A 23,624-nucleotide genomic window follows, 5' to 3' on the forward strand; every position below is an offset into this window, starting at 1 on the left:
AGTTTATGATTCTCATCTCTCTCCTTTCCTTTCTGTCTGTCCCTGTCTATCCCCCCCTCTCATGTGTGTGCACCAAAATAAATAAGTAAATAAATAAATAATAAATAAAATTTTAAAGTAAAAATTAATGTTTTTACCAAAAGAATATATAGTTGTATTTTACACATTTGAATACAGTGCACTTCATAATCTATTAACTTTTTTTTTATTCTCCCTAGATCTCACCAAAAGAACTGATGGATTACACTTCAGAACTATGTGTATGGAAACCCAGCAGATCCTTAGTGATGGATCATCAGTTTTGCATTACAATGTTCACAATCTATATGGATGGTCACAAATGAAACCCACTTATGAGTAAGCAGTGTTCATAATTATCTTTTTTGACTCTTTACTATATAGTTGATATTAGATTTAATACTACCTACCTACCTTGAGAGTCCTTTGCTGACCTTATTTGGGTATATTTCTTGTCAATGTTCTCTGTAACTTACTTGATCCTTCATGACACAACAATTGTTTTTCCTTTCTCTCTCACTCATCTGTATCATCACTTTAAATTTTTATTGCATTTTCAAAAGAATTTTAAAACTATTTTATTTTGTTTCCCCACCATTTTTATAGTAGCACAATGCCTAACAAATAGTAGGTAATCGTTAAATAGTTTTTGAATGAATAAATGAGTAATAATATATAATATCACTAATTATATCACTATTTATATAATATCACTAATATTATCACTATTAATATCACTAATTAAGGCATTAAAGATTGGCAAAATTTATTTAAATGCATTATTAGCAAACTAAAGTGTGTATGATCTTGAGCGTCTCAAAATTTCAAGTCCATATTAAATAAATTTTATGTGAGACCAAACATAATGGAACACAAGCCATTCTTTAAGTATTCAGTTTTTTATTTTTTTTAGCACTGTCCATGAAACTTTCTGCAATGATAAAAATTTTCTCTTATTTTGGGTTGCCTAATATGGTTGTTACTAACTATATATGGCTCTTCATTGAGTGAAATGCTTATCCTATTTCTAACATCAAATTATTTTTCAATCAAGAATAGGTTAATTATTTAAGATCTAATACCTGAATAAATGACCACAGATTTGTTAATCAAACCCAAAAGTAAAGACATTAAGATGTACAAAGGTAATGTCAGTCATTTTTTAAATTTTTTTATTTAGAAATTAAATTTTACGAAGCAACATTGGTCCATAAGTTTCAGGTGTACATCTTCATAGCACATGAACTATTCCTTGCATTGTGTGCTCATCACCCAAAGTCAAAGCATTTTCCATCACTGCATATTTAGCCTTCTTTAATTCCTTCCCCCTTACTCCCACCCTCTGGAAACCATTTCACTTTTGTCTTTGTCTATGAGTCTCAATTTTATATTTTACCTATATGTGAAATCATATAGTGTTTAGCTTTTTATGATTAACTTATTTCACTTAGCATACAATGGAATACTACTCAGCCATAAAAAGTCATGAAATATTGCCATTTACAACATGAGTAAACCTTGGGAAATGTCATTCTCTTCAGAGTAAACAAACTGGTCTACAACAATACCTTTTATTAGGAAAAATATTTCTTTCAAGTAACCTTACTGTAATATAAAAATGCACAATTATCCTCAGCTAACCTTACTTTACTATAAAATTATACATGTTAAAAAGAAGAAGAATATTGAGAATTGACTCATCATTTTGCTGGCAAAACATCTATTTTAAGATGAAAAAATGTAGTTTAAAAGAAAGTGAAAGAAAATGTTTTTCTTCAGATAGCAGGAAACAGAATTTACATAGCACATTACAGAATCTATCATGGTTTCTGACACACTGTGGAGGGCTTAGCAAATTTAAATTAATTATTATTCCATTACAACTACCAAAATTATGTTGATAATTTCAAGAAAAATGTAGAAATATTTCTAAATAGATGACATACAGATGTACTTGTGACTGTTTAAAGTCAATTTTATCTCAAAATAACATGAGGAAGATATCAGTACAGTTCTGTGTTCTAAAAAACATTTTTAAATATGAAGTTATAATATATTTTTTTAATAGTTTTAATTTTGCTTTAGTTGGTAAAACTTTTCTTTTCTTTTTTTTTTTTTGTTGTTTTTTTTTTTTTTGTATTTTTCTGAAGCTGGAAACCGGGAGAGACAGTCAGACAGACTCCCGCATGCGCCCGACCAGGATCCACCTGGCACACCCACCAGGGGCGATGCTCTGCCCACCAGGGGGCAATGCTCTGCACCTCCGGGGCGTCGCTCTGCCGCGACCAGAGCCACTCTAGCGCCTGGGGCAGAGGCCAAGGAGCCATCCCCAGCGCCCGGGCCATCCTTGCTCCAATGGAGCCTCGGCTGCGGGAGGGGAAGAGAGAGACAGAGAGGAAGGAGAGGGGTGGAGAAGCAAATGGGCACTTCTCCTATGTGCCCTGGCCGGGAATCGAACCCAGGTCCCCCGCACGACAGGCCGACGCTCTACCACTGAGCCAACCGGCCAGGGCCAAAACTTTTCAATAAAGATTTCAACTACATTATTATTTAAATTAAACAGATTAGAACTTTAAATGGTGAGTTAGCCTAATTTACATTTATTTTTGGTAAATGAGAAAAAACATTCTACTTTGGAAATTTTAGACATTAAATATAGTCATAATATACTTTCAGATCTTAAATGTAAAAAGATGTTATAAGTATATTACATTTATATTTAAGCAAATGTTGAGGGTAAAGACTATTTCTTAATCATTAGAGAAAACCAAAAGGATTAAAAACATTTTTTTCTTCAAGTCATCCAAATTGGGACATTTTATTATTCATTTTTGTGACTTATTTGCTGTCTTTCAAATTGGCACAGAGTTGACATTCAACTAGCTTTTGCTGCTGGGCTCTTCATTTAGCATTAAACAAATAAGCAAATCAAGGAAATAATAGAATGAATGGATTCAGACACAGAAGATAAATAATCAATATGAGTAAGTGCAAACAGTTTTAGAGAAAGATCTTAAATATACTGATGGTAAATGGAAAAGTTTCATGTCTAAATCCCATATGAAGTTTTCTGTTCTCAACTGACTTTTTTTAATTTAAAATTCAACACTGCATTGAAACAAAGCTTATACATAAAATGTAGGGAGAAATTTAGTTAATAACTACCTAAGATTGTGTGTTTAAAATTCAGACAGTTATTTAAAAATTATATAATTAGCCTATATTTTTATCATCAACTATAACTTGAGTGACTTTAGAGATTACTACATATTATTTATTAGAGAAGACATAGAAAAATCAAAATTTTTGACTCCCTTTGGAAATTAATATGTTAAAATATATAATTCTTTAAATAAATGCCCAACATTTTGATTGGTACTTAAAAAGTTAATAGTTATAAATTATTTTCTCAGATATTCTTATCTTTTGTGACTTGAAAAGTTATATTGCTTTTCTATGTTTAATGTATCTACTTGGGAAATAAAAGAATGTCTTTTTGAAGTGGGAGTATTGTGCACTGTTGGAAGTGACTTCTTGCAATTTTTTTTAATGAAAAATAAGACTGGTATAGATAACACATAATGATACAGCTCACCCTTCCTTTAATTTGGAAATTTTCTTGGTTATAACTGTAACTTTTAAAATGTTAAGCTTTCACTTAAACAAGCAGAGAATACATAAATTTAGGACATTACTTGTGATGAATATGGTTGAGTTCAACAATGATATAGTAGGTACATATGTTTAAAAAGATTTTTGAGGTTTAATCCAGAAAACTATTTTCATGAATTAATTTTTCACATTATCTTTTCACTAAAGAAAAAATTATAAATTGAATTTATAGTGGTGGCATTGGTTAATAGGATAACATAGGTGATCAAGTGTACATTTCTTTAACACATAATCTTTATATTGCATTGTGTACCCACCATCCAAAGACAAATCATCTTACATCACCATATATATGACCCCTTTTACATTTTAGTACCTTTCCATCCTTTCCCTCTGGTAAACAACACACTATTGTTTGTGTTTATAATTTGTTTTATATCTCACATATGAGTAAAATCATATGGTTTTTAAACTTTTCTGACTTATTTTGCTTAGTTTAATATTCTCAAGTTGTATCCATATTGTCACAAATGGAAATATTATATATTTTCTTATGGTTGAATAGTATTTCATTGTACATATATACTACAACTTCTTTATGTGATCATCTACTGAAGGACATTGGTTATTTCTATGTCTTGGCCACTGTGAGTAATGCTGTAAGAAACATAGGAGAGTATACATCTTTGAAGATAAATGTTTTCAAGTTTTTTGAGTAGATACCCAAAAGAGGGATTGCAGAGTCATATGGTAACTCTATTCTTAATTTTTTGAGGAAATGCCATACTGTTTTCCATAGTGGTTATACCAATTTATATTGCCACCAGCAGTTTATTTCACAACTTCTCCAATACTTGTAATTACCTGTCTTGTTGATTACAGCCAATCAAACAGGTATGAATTTTTATCTCATCATAGTATTGATTTGCATTTTCTTAATAGCTAGTGAAGTTGAGCATCTTTCATAAATGTTGGCCATTGGTATGTTTTCTTAGAAGAAATGTTTGTTCAGGTCTTCTGCCCAATTTTTTTAATAGAAATGTTTGTTTGTTTGATATTGAGTTGTATAAGTTCTTTATATTGTATTGTTATTAACCTCTTGTCAGAGCATTGTTGGCAAATATAATCTCCTGATAGATTGATTGTCTTTTGGATTTGTTGTTGGCTTTCTTTGCTGTGCAGCAGCTTTTTATTTTGATATTATCTCATTCATTTATTTTTTTCTTCACTTCCCTTGCCTTTGGGATCAAATGTTTTCTATGGCCAAGGTCCATAAATTTATACCTATGTTTTCTACTATGTAATTTATTCTTTCAGATTTTGTATTTAGATCTTTGATCCATTTTGAAATAATTTTTGTATATGGCAAAAACAGCACTCTATTTTCCTTTTTTGCATGTGGCTTTTCAATTTTCCCAACACCATTTACTGAGGAAGCTATCTTTTCTCCATTGGTTCCTTTGCCAAAAGTTAATTGCCCATATACATGTAATTTTATTTCTTGAATTATTTATTATACTATATACTCAGAAACAGTAGAAATATTTAAAATAGAAGAACTTTTCACACAAAGCAAAAACTAAAACCAATATTACATTTTGTCATCTAATGTTAGTTTATTTTAGCTGTTAATTGTGTAAGTTATTATTATTATTTGTATTTGTTTTGAAGTGGGAAGCAAGGAGGCAGAGAGACAGACTCCCACAGTTGCCTGACCAGGATCTACCTGGCATGCCCTCTAGGGGGTGATGCTCTGCCCATTGCAACGGGAGCTATTCTACTGCCTGAGGCAGAGACCATGGAGTCATTCTCAGCGCCCAGGTCAACTTTGCTCCAATGGAGCCTTGGCTGCAGGAGGGGAAGTGAGAGAGAGAGAGAAAGAAAGGAGAGGGTGAGGGGTGGAGAAGCAGATGGGCACTTTTCCTTTGTGCCCTGACAGGGAATCAAACCGGGGACTTCCACATTCTGGGCCAATGCTCTACCACTGAGCCAGCCGGCCAGGGACATAAATGATTACTATTAAAGCATTTTAATATATAAACAGAAGGTTTGTATTTCTAAAAATAATTTAATACACTATCTTTACTTTATAAAGAGATTTTAAAAATAAATTTTGAGAAAAATATTTTTATAATAACATTTTCTTTCTCTATAAATACTGACCAATAGTTTAAATAACTTAACACCATCTAATAAGAGATATAAGGACATGAAGAGATTGAGCAAAAAAAGAGAGGGAAAAAAAAAACCCAGAAAAAATATGCATGGGTACAGAAACAGTGTGGTGCTTGCCTGAGTGGGGGTGGGAGGGAGCAGTGGAAGAGGTTAAAAGCAGTACAAATGGTGTTGAGTGGAGACTTAAGTAGGGCAAAGGGTATGAAAATACAGTGTATAGAAAATGTGTTGTAAAATGATGCTTCTGAAACTGTATAATTATATTAACCAGTTCACTCCAATAAATTCAATTGAAAAAAATGTATTATAGGAAAAGTTTTAAATAATTATATAAAGTAAAATAAAAATTAGACATAAATCATATCCCATTATTGATTAGAATATTCTATGAAAATGGAAAGGGACCATCCATGAATTGTAATTGAAGAATTTTCAAAGGGTAAAAGACAAAATAAACAAATAATAAACAAAACCAAAAAAAAATGATAAGTATCTGGCATATAGTTATCAGTTGATGTCATCAGTCATTAAAAAGAATAAATTGATTTAATTTGAGATTATCTTTAGTAAACATTACTGAAATAAAGATATTGTTAAAAACTTTTAATTTTTTAATAATATTAATATTTAATAACTTTTTATAACATGCATTTGTAGTTTTTAAAAACTACTGTTTTTTAAAAGAACTTTATTCCAAGAATTTAAGATATTTTTATATTCTAATATTTTTTAAAAAGAGCTCATGTAAATTATTGTCAGCACCCCATAAATATACTTCTTCCACAGAATATTAAAATCCTCTATATAAGTTAAATTTCCCAGTCAACTTGCAACAGAAGAAAAATGGTCTTTTAGTTAAATGTGTTTCTTAAAATTCAACTTAGTTCATTGTGTCTTAACTATTGGTGATATTGGATGTGTTAAAAACATTTAGAAAATATGTACATTAATGGAATTTTAAATTATATTTTTAGTGGCAACAAATTATTTCTCAAATAAGAAATATTCTCTGAAGGATTACAGAAGATATTCTTTAATTATTTGGAAAATAATTTACACATAATTCTTCTCAATCAAAAATCTGACAAGGCCTTAGTTCAGTTATAAATTTAAACCCTCAGCAAAGATTTTTGCAAAAGACATATAAAAGAAATATCTTTTAATAATATATATTTCTTGCATGTGAACACAAGAACTTGTGACAACCTTATTCTGTTAAATATTTTTAAAATAGTTATAGTTCTTTTTGCAAATTATTTAACCTTAGAATATACATTTTAATGTACATTTTAATGTTATCAATTCTTTTATTCTTTATTTATATATATTTATTTTTTGGTAAACATCAGTAAATATATGTGATGTATATCAAATATATTAATTTTCTTAAATAGGCTAGTTATATTTGTTATAGACAATAAAGCAATGAAGATGTTTTTCTTATGTGACTTTTCTAAAAAGAGACATAGACAAGTAGAAAATTTTAAATTAGTTTATGCAATATTGTTTAAATATTGTTTCTGTTATCAACAGATGGTTCAATATATTATTTTATGTCTGTTTAAAATATTTTAGTTTTCTATAACTTTGATTTAAGCTATTCTTTAATTTAAAAAAAAATTTGAGTTACTATTATGTGCTCAGTACTGTATTAGGTCTAAGGGGTTCAGAAAAGATTATTAAAATATCTTAACTTCCAGAATCTCAAGAATTCATTGAAGAACCTTTACATATAAATAAATCAGTGGTCCATGTACAACAAAGAAATATTTCGATATTGTTGATAGCATGTTAGTGAGTTGTAAAGTTTGTGTATTTAAGTATTTAAATATATTTCTTGAGAAACTTCTGTAGTACTTATGCATATGTAATTTAAGTATTAGAAAAATAAACATTTTATTTCCAATTAATATAATAGTAAAATATTTTTCTGTTTTACTCTTATAATGTAATATCAAGGAGGAAGAGTTGCTGAAAATAAAAAATAATGCATTATTCTTGACACCAGAATGTACAATATTAAAAGTAAAGTCATGGGCCCTGGCCGGTTGGCTCAGCGGTAGAGCGTCGGCCTAGCGTGCGGAGGACCCGGGTTCGATTCCCGGCCAAGGCACACAGGAGAAGCGCCCATTTGCTTCTCCACCCCTCCGCCGCGCTTTCCTCTCTGTCTCTCTCTTCCCCTCCCGCAGCCAAGGCTCCATTGGAGCAAAGATGGCCCGGGTGCTGGGGATGGCTCCTTGGCCTCTGCCTCAGGCGCTAGAGTGGCTCTGGTCGCAACATGGTGACGCCCAGGATGGGCAGAGCATCGCCCCCTGGTGGGCAGAGCGTCGCCCCTGGTGGGCGTGCCGGGTGGATCCCGGTCGGGCGCATGCGGGAGTCTGTCTGACTGTCTCTCCCTGTTTCCAGCTTCAGAAAAATGAAAGAAAAAAAAAAAAAAAGTAAAGTCATTCTCCAAAAGAGTGAAGAAGGAAGAACACACAAAAAAATAATGACTTATTTGTCAAATCTATTCTGTCAATCTGGCTTTGAAAATATGTCATTCTTGAAATAAAACAATTACTTTTATTTTTAAGGCCAAATAAAGTTTTGTTGTCTTAAAACTAACCTCTAAAACAAGGAGTATAATAAAATGAGTTCATTTCAAACACTTGTGAAATAATTAGTTGATTTGATACTACCAATACTTGACTTAACTTGTATTCCTTGAACAAATAAATGTAAGTCAATTTTGTATGTCAGTCAGGTAAATGCTGGAAGGGAAGAAAGGTATCCTCCACACCTGTGAGGATTTTATATGACAATGAGAGAAGACTCACAAAGAAAGAGCTAGCTGTAATAAGAGATGACATAGATAGCATTAATTGACTCTTTTTAAAAAAAAAAATAAGTAATTATCAGTAGAAATATATAAAGAAAATATCTAATGTAAAGACTTACAGATCCTTCTTCACTTATATTAGTGCATTGCAGAAGGCAACTGGCAAGAGAGGAATTGTTATTTCCCGTTCCACATATCCTACTGCCGGACGGTGGGGGGGACACTGGCTTGGAGATAACTATGCACAATGGGACAATTTGGACAAATCAATCATTGGTATGTAAGAATCACCATCTTTATCGTTACTCTTTTCAGTTTTATATTAGGTATTCACTTTTTTATGTTTGTTCATATACTTTATAAGTCCCTCTTGGACATGTTATTGGCATTATATTTTATAACTGATACCACCATGATAAGGCAGGGGTTAGAAATCAGGATCTGGAATGCTATATAGAAACTAATGATTTCCAACTAGTTTATTTTGAGAAAATAATTTCATCAGTTTTTGGTTTCAGTTCCGTGTTTGGAAAGGGCAAGAACTGGGAAAGACAAGCTAAGGAGAAATGGGTAGAAATTTTAGATTACAGGGGATAAGAATCACTCATAGGTGCTAAGGAATGAAACATTTCAAAGTAAATGTAGAAAGAGTTTTCTGTCAATGGTTGGATAAATAGTAAATAAGACATCATTTTAAAGGAGAAATTGATATTTTTCTGTTTGAGATCTATCTAGTCTTATAAATGCTTTACTATTCATATTAGGACTCAAAGAAAACAGTTCTTTGAAAGAAGAGCTGGGAAATCACATGCATTCTGTTTTATTGAAGTGATCATTCCTCAGAGGATTTATTTTAATAAAAATAATTCAATTTGTTTCAAATGATGAGACCTATCATGAAATAATTACAAAAAAAGCCTTTTATTATAAAACATGAAACTACTACTACTTTCTTTGCATACTATCATTTGTTTGGAAAACTTTGTGTTCTAAATATGTTATCTTGGAAATGTCAGGGAAGGATATTATATCTTATTTTATATATTTCTTACTTTTATATAAAGTTGAAAACTATGAAAATTAAAAAATAAATGCTAATGCTTGTTAAAAATCTGAAAGAAAGTTTCACTGAGTTTAAGGTTGATATTAGAAATGAAACATCTTTATAAATAAAAAACATCAAAATACTATATGAAATAGCTTTCTAAGGTCTTTTTTTCCCTAATTGTTTTTAGGTATGATGGAATTTAGTCTCTTTGGAATATCATATGTAAGTCACACTATTTCTGTTTCCTGTTATATTTATAACATCAATATTAAGAAACAAAATTTATTAAATATAAAATGTATTTTAGACTGGAGCAGATATCTGTGGCTTCTTCAATGATTCAGAATATCAGCTCTGTGCCCGCTGGATGCAGGTTGGAGCATTTTATCCATACTCAAGAAATCACAATATTAAAGGTACAAGGGTATGTAAATATTGTATTTACTCTCTTTCCCTTCTCCCGACTAAACATACAAGGTTTTTTTCTTGTTTTTTTATTGATTATAATTTGTTATGTTTACATAGTTACATGTGTTCCTCCGAATATATCTCCCTCACTCCCCCTCCGTGTTCTCCTTGATACCCCCTTTGCCACCTCCCCCTCCACCTTCCCCCTTCCCTCCATGATTTAGTGTCCTGCCTTCTATCTCTCTGTTATATGTATATACTTTCAATAATGTCTTTCCTTTCTTTGATCTCCTCTTCTTATCCCCTTTCGGTCTGACCTATTTCCCTCTGGATTCTTTGATCTCTTCTCTGCCTCTCTTCCGTTCCTCAGTTCACATTGTTTATTGGATTCCTCATATGACTGAGATCATATGATATTTTTCTTTCTCTGCCTGGCTTATTTCACTTAGCATAATAAACGCCAGGTACACCCATGTTGTTGCAAAGGGTAAGATTTCCTTCTTTTTACGATCGCATAGTATTCCACTGTGTATATGTACCATGGCCTTTTATTTTATTTTATTTTATTTTTTTGTACCATGGCTTTTTAATCCACTAGTCTACTGATGGACACTTGAGCTGTTTCCAGATCTTAGCTATAGTGAACAATGCTGCAATAAACATGGGGGTGCATTTCTCTTTTGAATCAGTGATTTGTTATTCTTAGGATATATTCCTAAAAGTGGGATAGCTGGGTCAAAAGGCAGTTGAATTTTTAATTTTTTTTTTTTTTTTTCATTTCTGAAGCTGGAAACGGGGAGAGACAGTCAGACAGACTCCCGCATGCGCCCGACCGGGATCCACCCGGCACGCCCACCAGGGGCGATGCTCTGCCCATCCTGGGCGTCGCCATATTGCGACCAGAGCCACTCTAGCGCCTGAGGCAGAGGCCAAGGAGCCATCCCCAGCGCCCGGGCCATCTTTGCTCCAATGGAGCCTTGGCTGCGGGAGGGGAAGAGAGAGACAGAGAGGAAAGCGCAGCGGAGGGGTGGAGAAGCAAATGGGCGCTTCTCCTGTGTGCCCTGGCCGGGAATCGAACCCGGGTCCTCCACACGCTAGGCCGACGCTCTACCGCTGAGCCAACCGGCCAGGGCCGAATTTTTAATATTTTGAGGAATCTCCACACTGTTTTCCACAGTGGCTGCACCAGTCTGCATTCCCACCAGCAATGCAGGAGGGTACCCTTTTCTCCACATCCTTGCCAGCACTTATTCTGTGTTGTTTTGTTAATGAGCGCCATTCTGAGAGGTGTGAGGTGGTATCATCTCATTTTGGTTTTAATTTGTATATCTCTAATGATTAGTGATGTTAATTTTTTCTTTATATGCCTATTGGCCATCTGTATGTCCTCTTTGAAAGAGTGTTTATTCAGTTCTTTTGCCCAATTTTTGATTGGATTGTTTACTTTCCTGGTGTTGAGTTTTAGAGTTCTTTATACATTTTAGTTATTCATCCGTCATCACATGTGTTGGCAAATATGTTCTCCCATTATGTGGGCGTCTTTTTATTTTGTTCATGGTGTCTTTTGCTGTGCAAAAGCTTTTTAGATTGATGTAGTCCATTTGTTAAACCTGTCCTTTATTTCACTTGCCCATGGAGATAAATCAGCAAATATATTGCTGTGAGAGATGTCAGAGAGTTTACTGCTTATGTTTTCTTCCAAGATGAGCATGATTTCATGAATTACATTCAAATCTTTTTATCCATATATTTTTGAATGGTTTAAGTTGGTGATCTAGTTTCATTTTTTTGCATGTACTTGTCCAATTTTTCCAGCATCATTTGTTAAAGAGACTGTCTTTACTCCATTGTATGCTCTTACCTCCTTTGTCAAATATCAATTGGAGATAATGATGTGGGTGTATTTCTGGGTTCCCTGTTCTGTTCCATTGAACTCTATTCCTGTCCTTATGGCAGTAAAAGCTGTTTTGAGTACAATGACCTTGTAGTATAACGTGATATCTGGAAGTGTGATACTTCCCGCTTTATTTTTCTTTTTCCAAATTGCAAAGGCTATTCATGTTCTTTTTGGGTTCTATATAAATTTTTGGAATATGTGTTATATGTCTTAAGTATGCCGTTGGTGTTTTAATAGGAATAACATTAATTTTATAGATTACATTGGGTAGTATAGACATTTTTATGATGTTTATTCTTCCTATCCATGAACATGGTATATACTTCCACTTGTTTGTATCCTCCTTGATTTATTTATCAATGTTTTATAATTTTTGAGTAGCATTCTTTAACCTTCTTGGTTAAATTTACTCCTAGGTACTTTATTTTTCTGTTGCAATATTGAAGGGGATTGTTTCCTTTATTACTCTTTCAGACAGTTCATTGTTGGTGATATAAATGCCACTAATTTCTGAATATTGATTTTATATCCTGCCACCTTGCTGAATTTATTTATCATTTCCAGTAGTTTTTTTAACTGAGACTTTAATGTTCTCTATGTACAGTATCAAGTCATCAGAAAATAATAATAGTATTATTTCTTGTTTTCCAAATTGGATGCCTTTTATTTCTTCTTCTTGCATGATTGCTGTAGCTAGGACATCCAGAGCTACATTGAATAAGAGTGGTGAAAGGGGGCACCCCTGTCTTGTTCCTGATCTTAAAGGAATTGCTTTTCATTTTTGCCCATTGAGTGTGTTGTTGGCTATGGGTTGGTCATAGATGGCCTTTATCATGTTGAGGTATGTTCCTTGTAGAGTTTTGATTATAAATGAGTGCTGGATTTTATCAAATGCTTTTTCTGCATCTATTGATATAATCATGTGATTTTTATCTTTCCTTTTGTTTATGTGTTGAATCATGTTGAGTCAATTTGCAAATATTGTACCAGCCTTACCTCCCCAGAATAAATCCCACTTGATTATGATGTATGATTTTTTTTTTCATGTATTGCTGGATCCAGTTTGCTAGTATTTTGTTGAGAATTTTAGCAAGTAAGTTCATCAGGGATATTGGCCTATAGTTTTTTTTTCTTTGTAGTGTCTGGTGTGGTTTTGGAATCATTATGCTTGTCTCATAAAAGGAGTTTGGAAGTTTTTCCTCCTCTTGTAATTTTTGAAATAGCTTGAGACAGATAGGAGTTGGTTCATCTTTGAATATTTGGTAAAATTCTTTTGTGAAACCATCTGGCCCAGGAATTTTGTTTCTTGGGAGATATTTGATAACTGTTTCAATTTCATTTGTTGTAATTGGTCTGTTTATGTTTTCTGATTTTTCCAGATTGATTTTAGAATGATTATATGTTACAACAAATTTATTCCTTTTACTTAGTTTGTCTAACTTTTTGGCATACAGATCTTCATAATATTTTCTTACAATCCTTTGAATTTCTATTGTGTCAGTTGTTACTTTTCCACTCTCTGTCTTTGTGTGTGTGTGTGTGTGTGTGTGTGTGTGTGTGTGAGAGAGAGAGAGAGAGAGAGAGAGAGAGAGAGAGAGAGAGAGTCTGGTTAAAGGTTCATCGATCTTGTTTACCTTTTCAAAGAACCAGCTCTTGGTTTCATTGATCTTCTGTATTCTCTTTTTAGCCTCTATGTCACTTATTTCTGTTCTGATCTTTATTATTTCCTTCCTTTTACTAGCTCTGGGCTTTACTTGCTGTTCTATTTCTAGTTCTTTTGGATGCAGGGTTATGTTGTTAATTTGAACTTTTTCTTGCTTTTTAAGGTATGCCTGTAATGCTATGAACTTCCTTCTCACGACTGCTTTTGCTGTGTCCCATAAATTTTGAGTTGTTTTATGTTTATTTTCACTTGTTACAAGAAAGTTTTTGATTTCTTTCTTGATCTCATTGTTAACCTATTCATTATTTAAGAGCATGCTATTTAGTTTCCAAGTGTTTGAATGATTTTCAGTTTTTCTATTGTCATTGATTTCAGTTTCTACTTGTTGTGATCAGAGAAGATGCTTGATATAATTTCCATTTTTTAAATTTATTGAGGCTTGTTTTGTGTCCTAACATGTGGTCTATCCTATATAATGTACCATGAACACTTTAAAATATTTTATATTCTGCTGCTTTGGGGTGAAAGGTTCTGAAGATACCTAATAAATCCAGTTGATCTAGTGTGTCTTTTAAAGCCATTATTTCTTTGTTAATTTTTTGTCTGGAGGACCTATTCCTTAATGTTAGTGGGGTATTAAAATCTTCTTGTATTATAGTATTGCTTTTGATCTCGCCTTTATGTCCATTGAAATCTGCTTTATATATTTAGGTAATCCTATATTATGCACATAGATATTTAAAATGGTTATAAATTTCTGTTGTAAGGCTCATTTTATCATTATGTAGTGACCATCTTTATCTCTTACTATAGTATTTGTTTTAAAGTTTGTTTGGTCTGATATTAGTATTGCTACCCTGGCTTTTTTTCCTTTCCATTTGCATAAAATATATTTTCCATCCCTTTACTCTCAGTCTATGTGTATCTTTTGTCCTGAGGTGTGTCTCTTGTAGACAGCATGTATACGGGTCCTGCTTTCTTATCCATGCAGCCACCCTATGTCTTTTGATTGGAGCATTTAATCCATTTATATTTAAGATTATTATTGACATATAGTTGTTTATTGCCACTTTATTTCTTAAATCTATAATTCTCATTTTCTTGATTTCTTTTTTCCTTTGCTGTTTTTACAGCAAGCCCCTTAACATTTCTTGCAGCACTGGTTTGGTTTTAATGAATACCTTAAGTGGTTTTGTTGTTGTTGTTTTTTGATCTGGAAAGCTTTTTATTTCTCCTTCAATTTTAAACAATAATCTTGCTGGATAAGTAAGTCTTCATTGTAGGCTCTTGTTTTGCTTTACTTTGAATATTTATTTCCATTCTCTTCTGGCCTCAAGTGTTTCTGTTGAAAATTTGGATGTGATTCCTATTGGGGCTCCTCTATAAGTAATTAACTTCTTTTCTCTTGCAGCTGTTAGTATTTTTTCTTTATTTCTTAACTTTGGTATTTTAATTATGATGTGTCTTGCTGTAGGCCTCATTGGGTTCTTCTTTACCAGGATTCTCTGTGCTACTTGAACTTGTGTGACTTTTTCCTTCATCAATTTAAGAAATTTTTTAGCTATGATTTTTTCAAATATGTTCCCTATCCTTTTATCTTTCTCTTCTACTTCAGGAATTCTTATGATGTGGATGTTATTTCTCTTCATATTGTCACAGAGTTCTCTTATAGTTTCCTCAGACTTTTTGAGCCTCTTTTCTTTTTGCTGCTCTGTTTCTTTGTTTTCATTTATCTTATCCCAAAAGTCTCTGATTTAATTCTCTGATTCATCCAGTCTGCTGTTGATTTCTTCTAGTGAAGTGTTCATTTTTGTAATTATAATTGTCATTTCTGATTGATTGTTTGTTATGATTTTAATATCCTTTTTCATGCTTGCTATTTCTTTATTTAGGTGCTCATTATGTCCATCTATTGTAGTGCTAAGATCCTTAAGCATCTTAACAATCATTATTTTAAACTCTGCATCTGGTAATTTGGTTGCCTTCATCTCAATCAGTTTTTTTGGGGGGGGGGTATTTCTCATGTTGATTCATTTATATTGCATTCTCTGTATTCCTACTTTTTCTGTATGTGGTTTGTAAGCTTGTTATGTTAGGGCAGTTGAGGTTGTTAGAGGAAGTCAATCCCTCCTTCAGGGCTTAGTTTCTCAGCCTCTGCTGGTTGCTCAGATTTAATTCTCCCTAACATGGTAAGCCACATAAAAGTTTTCATTTTTCTACTTTTTTTTTTGAACCCAGCAAGGAACTATGGGGCTGGTGGGCATATCTTGCTATTTGGCCCCAGTTAAAACTCTATCCAGGACTTTTTTTTTCTGTATAGTAGGTCCACAGGAATGTAGTGAGTGTGAATTCTTAGAACAAGAACGTGTGGTCTGCCCAGGTATTCCCTGGGGGCGGAATGTATTCTACATATCAGAAAGGGGAGGTTTAGCTCACTTCTCCCAGGAAACCTGAGTCACTGCCCCTCCTCTTTATTTCTTCCATCCCAAATGGCTTTTTGCAATGCTTGGAGCTCCAAGAGCTTTCTGGATGTGGGTCAATTGGCTTAACACTAGGCTTGTGCTCGTTGGGGGGAGTGCCTCCCTGCCTATGGCCACCTCAATATTGGAGAAGGACTCAGTACAGGTATTTTCTCACTGTCACCATTTATGTACCTGTGCCTCGATCCCCCCACTCTTCTCACTCAAGATTAGTCCTCTCAGCTGTCTTCATCCCCAGAGCTCTGGGTAAGTGGCTGTGAGCAAAATTTTCTGTGTTGGCCCTCTAAGGCAGCTGCAATTCCTTTGGAAGCTGTTCTCCATAAACAAGAATTCTGCTCTTTTCCCCATCCAATGCTGTCGAGTTATCTCTTTTAGTTTCTGGGTCTCTAAGATAGGGCTCTGGTTCAGGGACTGAGGCACCCCCACCTCTCAGGTTCTCTCTTCCCACAGTGAGAGTCCTTTTGGACCCTCAGCCATGCCTCACTCCTGGGAGTGGGAAAGCCCCCACCATGTCCCTACACTTCCTACCAGTCTCGGTGTGGTTTCTTCTGTGCTCCTTGATTTTCAAGTTCTGTTCTTTTAGTCTAAAGTTGGGTTTTCACAGTGATTGTTCTTAAGTTAATTTTTATTACAGTTTGGTTGTGGCAGGTGGCAGTTTGTATGTCTGCCTACTCTGCTGCCATATTAGAATCTAAACATACAATTTGTTTAGTAAAATTTACTCTACCTTGATGATTTCCAGATGAATGGCTGAACATCTGTAATTTACTGAAGACCTTTAAGCCCATCATTCTGAGAATTGTCTGACTTGGGATACTTTTTATACTTTTGGGTTCAAGACTTGGTTAACTGGCATACTTCTTTCTTTTCTATATAATTTTGGAGTAGCCAGGGAAAAAAAATTGCCTGTGGATTTTTTTCTAATTCTAAAAAAAACAATAAGAAAATCAGCTTCAAACTAAATAATTAGAAGGTAAGGCCATCTGAAATACTAATATAATACATGAAATGGGAAAATTTAAAAGGCATATGCTAAAACAATGAGTGGAGAAACTGAAAAAGAAAAAGAAAAAGGAAATAATGAGAACCTGTTTCATCATAATCTTGTTAGGAGGAACTTTTAGAAGAGAGGGGAGACAATACTTAAAATTATGGAAAAGTATGAATAATAACAGGCAATGTTTAACTAAGCATTACATTTTGTTATATTAACTTTCAGTGAAGAATAACATAGCAAAGATAAATTATCAAAAGCACCTTCTGGAAGGGTTGTAAACACAGTTGGTCTTTAAAGGATAAATTCTAACCATAGTAACTGAATGGATATAAAGGGCAAGATCAACAGCAATACTATAATATTAGGGGATTTCAATACCGCACTAACATCAATGATAGATCCCTAAGAAAGAAAAGTAACAAAGAAACAGCAGACTTAAAGGACATACTAGATCAACTGGATTGAATAGATATCTTCAGAACCTTTCACCCTAAAGCAGCAGAATATACATTCTTTTCAAGTGCTGATGGTACATTCTCTAGGATAAACCACATATTAGGGCATAAAAGTGGTCTCAACAAATTTAAAAAGATTGAAATTGTATCAAGCACTCTCTCTGATCACAATGGCATGACACTAGAAATCAACCTTAACAGAAAAACTCATGAATTCTCAAACACATGGAAACTAAATAGCAGGTTGTTAAATAACAAATGGATTAAGAATAATATCAAAGAAGATATAAAAAATTCATAGAAACGAATGATAATAAGCATACAATAACTCAAAATTTATGGGACACAGCTAAAGCAGTACTGAGAGTGAAGTTCATAGCATTACAAGCACACTTTAAGAAGCTAGAAAAAGCTCAAATAAACAACTTAACCCTGCGTCTAAAAGAACTAGAAAAATAACAGCAAGTAAAGCCCAAATGTTGTACAAGGAAGGAACTAATAAAGATCAGAGCTGAAATAAATGACATAGAAGCTAAAAAAAAATACAGAAGTTCAAAAAAACTAGGAGCTAATTCTTTGAACAGGTAAACAACATTGCTGAACCTTTAACTAGACTCAGCAAGAAAAAAAGAGAGAAGACTCAAATAAATAAAATTAGAAATGAGAGTGGAGAAATAACAACTGACACAACAAAGATACAAAATATTATAAGAAAATACTGTGAAAAACTGTATTTCAAAAAACTAGACAACCTAGATGAAATGGACAAATTCCTTGAAACATGCAATCTTCCAAAAATTAATCTATAAGAATCAGAAAACCTAAATAGACTAATTACTACAAATGAGATCGAAACAGTTATCAAAAAACTCCCAACAAAGAAAAGTCCAGGGCCTGATGGCTTCACAAGTGAATTCTAACAAATATTCAAAGAAGAACTAACTCCTATTCTTCTCAAACTATTTCAAAAAATTCAAGAGGAATGAAGACTTCCAAGCTCCTTTTATGAGATGTACATTATACTGGTTTCAAAACCAGGCAAAGACAATACAAAGAAGAAATATTATAGGCCAATATCCCTGATGAATATAGATGCTAAAATTCTCAACAAAATATTAGCAAACTGAATCCAGCAATATATGGAAAAAATCATACACCATGGTCAAGTGGGATTTATTCTGGGGAGGCAAGGCTGGTACAATATTTGCCAATCAATCAATGTGATTCATCACATAAACAAAAGGGAGGATAAAACCACATGATTATTTCAATCAATGCAGAAAAAGCATTTGATAAAATCCAGCACCCATTCATGATCAAAACTCTCAACAATGTGGGAATACAGGGAACATACCTCAAAGCCATCTATGACAAACCTACAGCCAACATAATACTCAATGGGAAAAAATTAAAAGCAATCCCCTTAATATCAGGAACCAGACAGGAGTGCCCCCTTTCACCACTCTTATTCAACATAGTCCTGGAAGTCCTAGCCACAGCAATCAGACAAGAAGAGGAAATAAAAGGCATTCAAGTTGGAAAATAATAAATAAAGCTATCATTATTTGCAAATATGATATTGTATATAGAAAACCCTAAAGTCTCAGTCAAAAAGCTACTGGACCTGATAAATGAATTCAGCAATGTGGCAGGATATAAAATTAATACTCAGAAATCAGAGGCATTTTTATACACCAACAATGAACAGTCAGAAAGAGAAATTATGGAAAAAATCCCCTTCACTATTACAACCAAAAAAATAAAGTACCTAGGAGTAAATTTAACCAAGGAGACTAAAGACTTGTACTCGGAAAATTATAAAACATTAATAAAAGAAATCAAGGAAGATACAACATGGGAAGTATATACCGTGCTTATGGTTAGGAAGAATAAACATCATTAAAATGTCTATATTACCCAAAACAATTTATAAATTCAATGCAATACCAATTAAAATACCAATGACATACTTTAAAGATATAGATCACATATTCCAAAAATTTATATGGAACCAAAAAAAAAAAAAAAACACGAATAGCCTCAGCAATCTTAAAAAAGAAGAATAAAGTGGGAGGTGTCACTTATTCTTGATATCACTTCCTGATATCAAATTATACTACAAGGCTATTGCACTCAAAACAGCCTGGTACTTTCATAAGAACAGGCATATAGATCAATGGAACAGAACAGAGAACCCAGAAATAATCGCACAGCTCTATAAACAACTGATATTTGACAAAGGAGGTAAGGGCATACAATGGAGTAAAGACAGCCACTTTAATAAATGGTGTTGGGAAAATTGGGCAGCTACCTGCAAAAAAATGAAACTAGACCACCAACTTACACCATTAACAAAAAGAAACTCAAAATGGGTAAAAAACTTAAATGTAACCGTGAAACTATATGCATCTTAGAAGAAAACATAGGCAGTAAGCTCTTCGACATCTCTCGCAGCAATATATTTGCTGATTTATCTCCACGGGCAAGTGAAATAAATGACAGACAAACAAATGGGACTATATCAAACTAAAAAGCTTTTGCGCAGCAAAAGACAACAAGAACAGAATAAAAAGACAAACTACACAATGGAAGAATATAGATGACAATACATCTGATAAGGGGTTAAAAACCAAAATTTTTAAAGAACTTGTAAATCTCAACACCAGAAAGACAAACAATCCAATCAAAAAATGGGTGAAAGAAATGAATAGACACTTCTCCAAAGAGGACACACAGATGGCCAATAGGCATATGAAAAAATGCTCAACATCACTCATCATTAGAGAAATGCAAATTAAAACCATAATGAGATATTGCCTCACACCAGTCAGAATGGTGCTCATCAACAAAACAACACAGAATAAGTGCTGGCGAGGATGTGGAGAAAAGGGAACCCTCCTGCACTGCTGGTGGGAATGCAGATGGGTGTAACCTCTGGGGAAAACAGTATGGAGATTTCTCAAAAAATTAAAAATCAAGCTGCCTTTTGACCCAGCTATCCCACTTTTAGGAATATACCCTGAGAATACTATAGAACTGTTCCAAAAGGAGAAATGCACCCCCATGTTTATGGCAGCATTATTCACAATAGCAAAGTTCTGGAAACAGCCCAAGTGTCCATCAGAGGACGAGTGGATTAATACACACACACACACACACACACACACACACACACACTATGGAATACTACTCAGCCATAAGAAATGATGACATTGGATCATTTACAATAACATGGATGGACCTTGATAACATTATATGGAATGAAATAAGTAAATTTGAAAAAACTAAGAACTATATGAATCCATACATAGATCGGACATAAAAATGAGACTCAGAGACATGGACAAGAATGTGATAGTAATGGGGGTGGTGTGGGGCAGTGGAGAGGGGGTGAGGAAGGAGAGAGAAGGGGTGGGGAGGGGCACAAAGAAAACCAGATAGAAGGTGACAGAAGACAACTTTGGGTGAGGGGTATGCAACATAATCAAATGTCAAAATAATCTGGAGATGTTTTCTCTGAACACATGTACCCTGATTTATTAATGTCACTGCATTAAAATTAATAAAAACAAGATTAAAGGAAGTGTATTATATTGATTAAGTCAATAAACAACAAATACAATCTCTATCTCTTCTTACTTGATTTGGAAACTACTTCCAATAGGATCAGATAAAGCTTAATAGTTCTTGAAATGTTTATTTTTTAAGTTTGTGCTAATTCCAAAACCACTTATAACAGTAATAATACTCAGTCATCATTCAAGCATTGTTACTTCTGAAATCAAGAAAAGTTGCAATCTTCATAGATATGATGCAGCTATTAAGGATCACATTCCTGTTAGTAACAACCAAAAACATTGAAAATGTTGCCTTTGGAGTTATGTGGCAGTCTTGTTTTTTCCATGGAAAAGATAAAATATAAAATACTATTAACTTTAACTGTGTATTATTTGTAACCAGTTAGTGCAATACATTTTTTACAGACTTTAAATCCTTTCAGTCTCAATGTTAGTTTTTTTCACCTGGAATGTGTATTCTAGAAAAGACTTAAGCATTTTTTTCTCTTGTCCAACATTAATTAGGTCTTCTCTTCCTCATACATAGTTTTTTAGTATCATTATTTATATCTCAGAACACACAATGTTCATGCCTCTATTTCAAACCACCTTTTTTCTAACATTTCACTTCTTTCTTAAACGTTTTACTCAGACACTATGTATTATCATAGATGACAATGAATTTGTCATCTATTCAAATGTTAATTGTTCTTTACATATGGTAACTTAAACTAAGTCAAGCCAGGGACTTAATCTACATTTTTATCATTTAAATATTAATATTGTGTTCCATGTATGAGACAGAAACATTATTGCATGAGTTTCTGTGACAATAGTATATAGCACATGATAATGAATTAATACTATTCTAATTATTCTCTAAAGTATTTGAGAATTATGATCTAAACAAAGACAACAGTTTATGACTATTTCAATTTGGTTTATTTCAGAGACAAGATCCTGCTTCCTGGAATCAAACATTTTCTGAAATGTCAAAAAACATTCTAAATATAAGATATACTTTATTGCCCTACTTCTATACACAGATGCATGAAATTCATGCTCATGGTGGCACTGTTATCCGACCTCTGTTGCATGAGTAAGTGTGAAATTTCCTACTACAGGGAGATGACTTTCATTTAAATTACTTGATGATAAGTTTTAGTACAATATTATTTAAATTGGAAATTTTTTCATTGTTATTTTAACATGTATTTTGGGTTAACAAACATTTTCATAAAGAAATATTCTATTAGATGGACAAGTCTATACTGTTAAAGTAAAACAAAGTAATTAGTTACTAAAAAAGTAATTCTTTTTCTTAGGAATCACTTACTGTATGCCAGCTATTATTCTAGGTTATTAGCATACCTTATTACATTGAGTATTTTAAAAAAGCTTTTTACATAAGTTATATTGTTTTTATATTATGATTAAATTCATTGAAGTTGACAGTAACTAAACACATCTAACATATATAAATTATTTTTTGTGACAGAGACAAAGAGAGACAGAGAGTGGGACAGATAGGGACAGACAGATAGGAAAGAAGAGAGATGAGTAGCATCGATTCTTTGTTGTGGCTCCTTACTTGTTCATTGATTGCTTTCTCATATGTGCCGTGACTGGGGGGCTACAGCAGAACAAGTAACCCCAGCGACATTGGGCTCAAACTGGTGAGCATTGCTCAAACCAAATGAGCCCACACTCAAAGCTGGCAACCTTGAGGTTTTGAACCTGGGTCCTCCATGTCCCAGTCTGATGCTCTATCTACTGTGCCACCGCATGGTCAGGTCATATATAAATTCTTAACTAAAGAAGATGATATCTCTTTCTTCTGTAGGTATGCAAATAGGCTATCTTAGAATAGTTCTAATACTCTCATTACAAAATTTATTTTTATTCTCTTTGAAGGCTAAAAGTCATATATCATGAAAACTTGAAATTTTATTCTATGAAGCACAGTTGTAAAATTGTACCTTGTTCTAATTTTAAGACAAATGCTAGCTGATTCTTATTAAAGATGTAAAATAAATAAATAAATAAATAAAACACACATTCAAACAAAAACACAAAGAACCCTTGAAATAATCATAGCGTATGCAGCTTCTTGTGTATCCTATATTACCAGAGTATTTAAAAAATATGACTTATTTATTGCAGTATTGATAAACCAATAAAAATTATACAGCATATAATTTTACTCAAATTAAAGAAAAGTAACCAAAGTAAAATTACCAAAATAATAAGTTGATCAACATGCCTTAAGTTCTAATAATAAGATGAAAAATCGTTTGCTCAAATATCTTCTTTTTAGATTTAAACTATCATTTCTAGTTGCTTTATTAAACTTAATCCTTTCTTTATTTCTGTTAATATTTTATTAATCTCTTGCCTCTGCATTTCCGTTTTCCCTCCCTTTGTCATCTCCCTATTAACTTCCCAGAATAGTTATAGTATTAGCTCTAGACTTATTCCTTAATCAGAAACATTATT

At 33.1% G+C, this 23,624-nt stretch overlaps 1 protein-coding gene and 1 non-coding gene across 4 annotated transcripts in view; one reads left to right on the forward strand and one right to left on the reverse strand.

Moving 5' to 3' along the window:
- SI (sucrase-isomaltase) overlaps positions 1-23,624 on the forward strand; it is a 136,350-nt gene that overhangs the window by 97,375 nt on the left and 15,351 nt on the right. For all 3 annotated transcript variants that reach the window (XM_066347495.1, XM_066347498.1, XM_066347497.1), the window contains 5 exons: positions 219-357; positions 8,766-8,899; positions 9,859-9,893; positions 9,979-10,095; positions 22,079-22,227. In XM_066347495.1, coding sequence (XP_066203592.1) covers positions 219-357; positions 8,766-8,899; positions 9,859-9,893; positions 9,979-10,095; positions 22,079-22,227 — 574 coding nt within the window. The remainder of the gene's footprint in view (positions 1-218; positions 358-8,765; positions 8,900-9,858; positions 9,894-9,978; positions 10,096-22,078; positions 22,228-23,624) is intronic.
- TRNAD-GUC (transfer RNA aspartic acid (anticodon GUC)) lies at positions 2,456-2,531 on the reverse strand. Its single transcript has one exon. It is a non-coding gene; the product is annotated as a tRNA-Asp (tRNA).

The sequence above is a fragment of the Saccopteryx leptura genome, chromosome 8 (assembly GCF_036850995.1).
Source record: "Saccopteryx leptura isolate mSacLep1 chromosome 8, mSacLep1_pri_phased_curated, whole genome shotgun sequence".
Classification (NCBI taxonomy): Eukaryota; Metazoa; Chordata; class Mammalia; order Chiroptera; family Emballonuridae; genus Saccopteryx; species Saccopteryx leptura.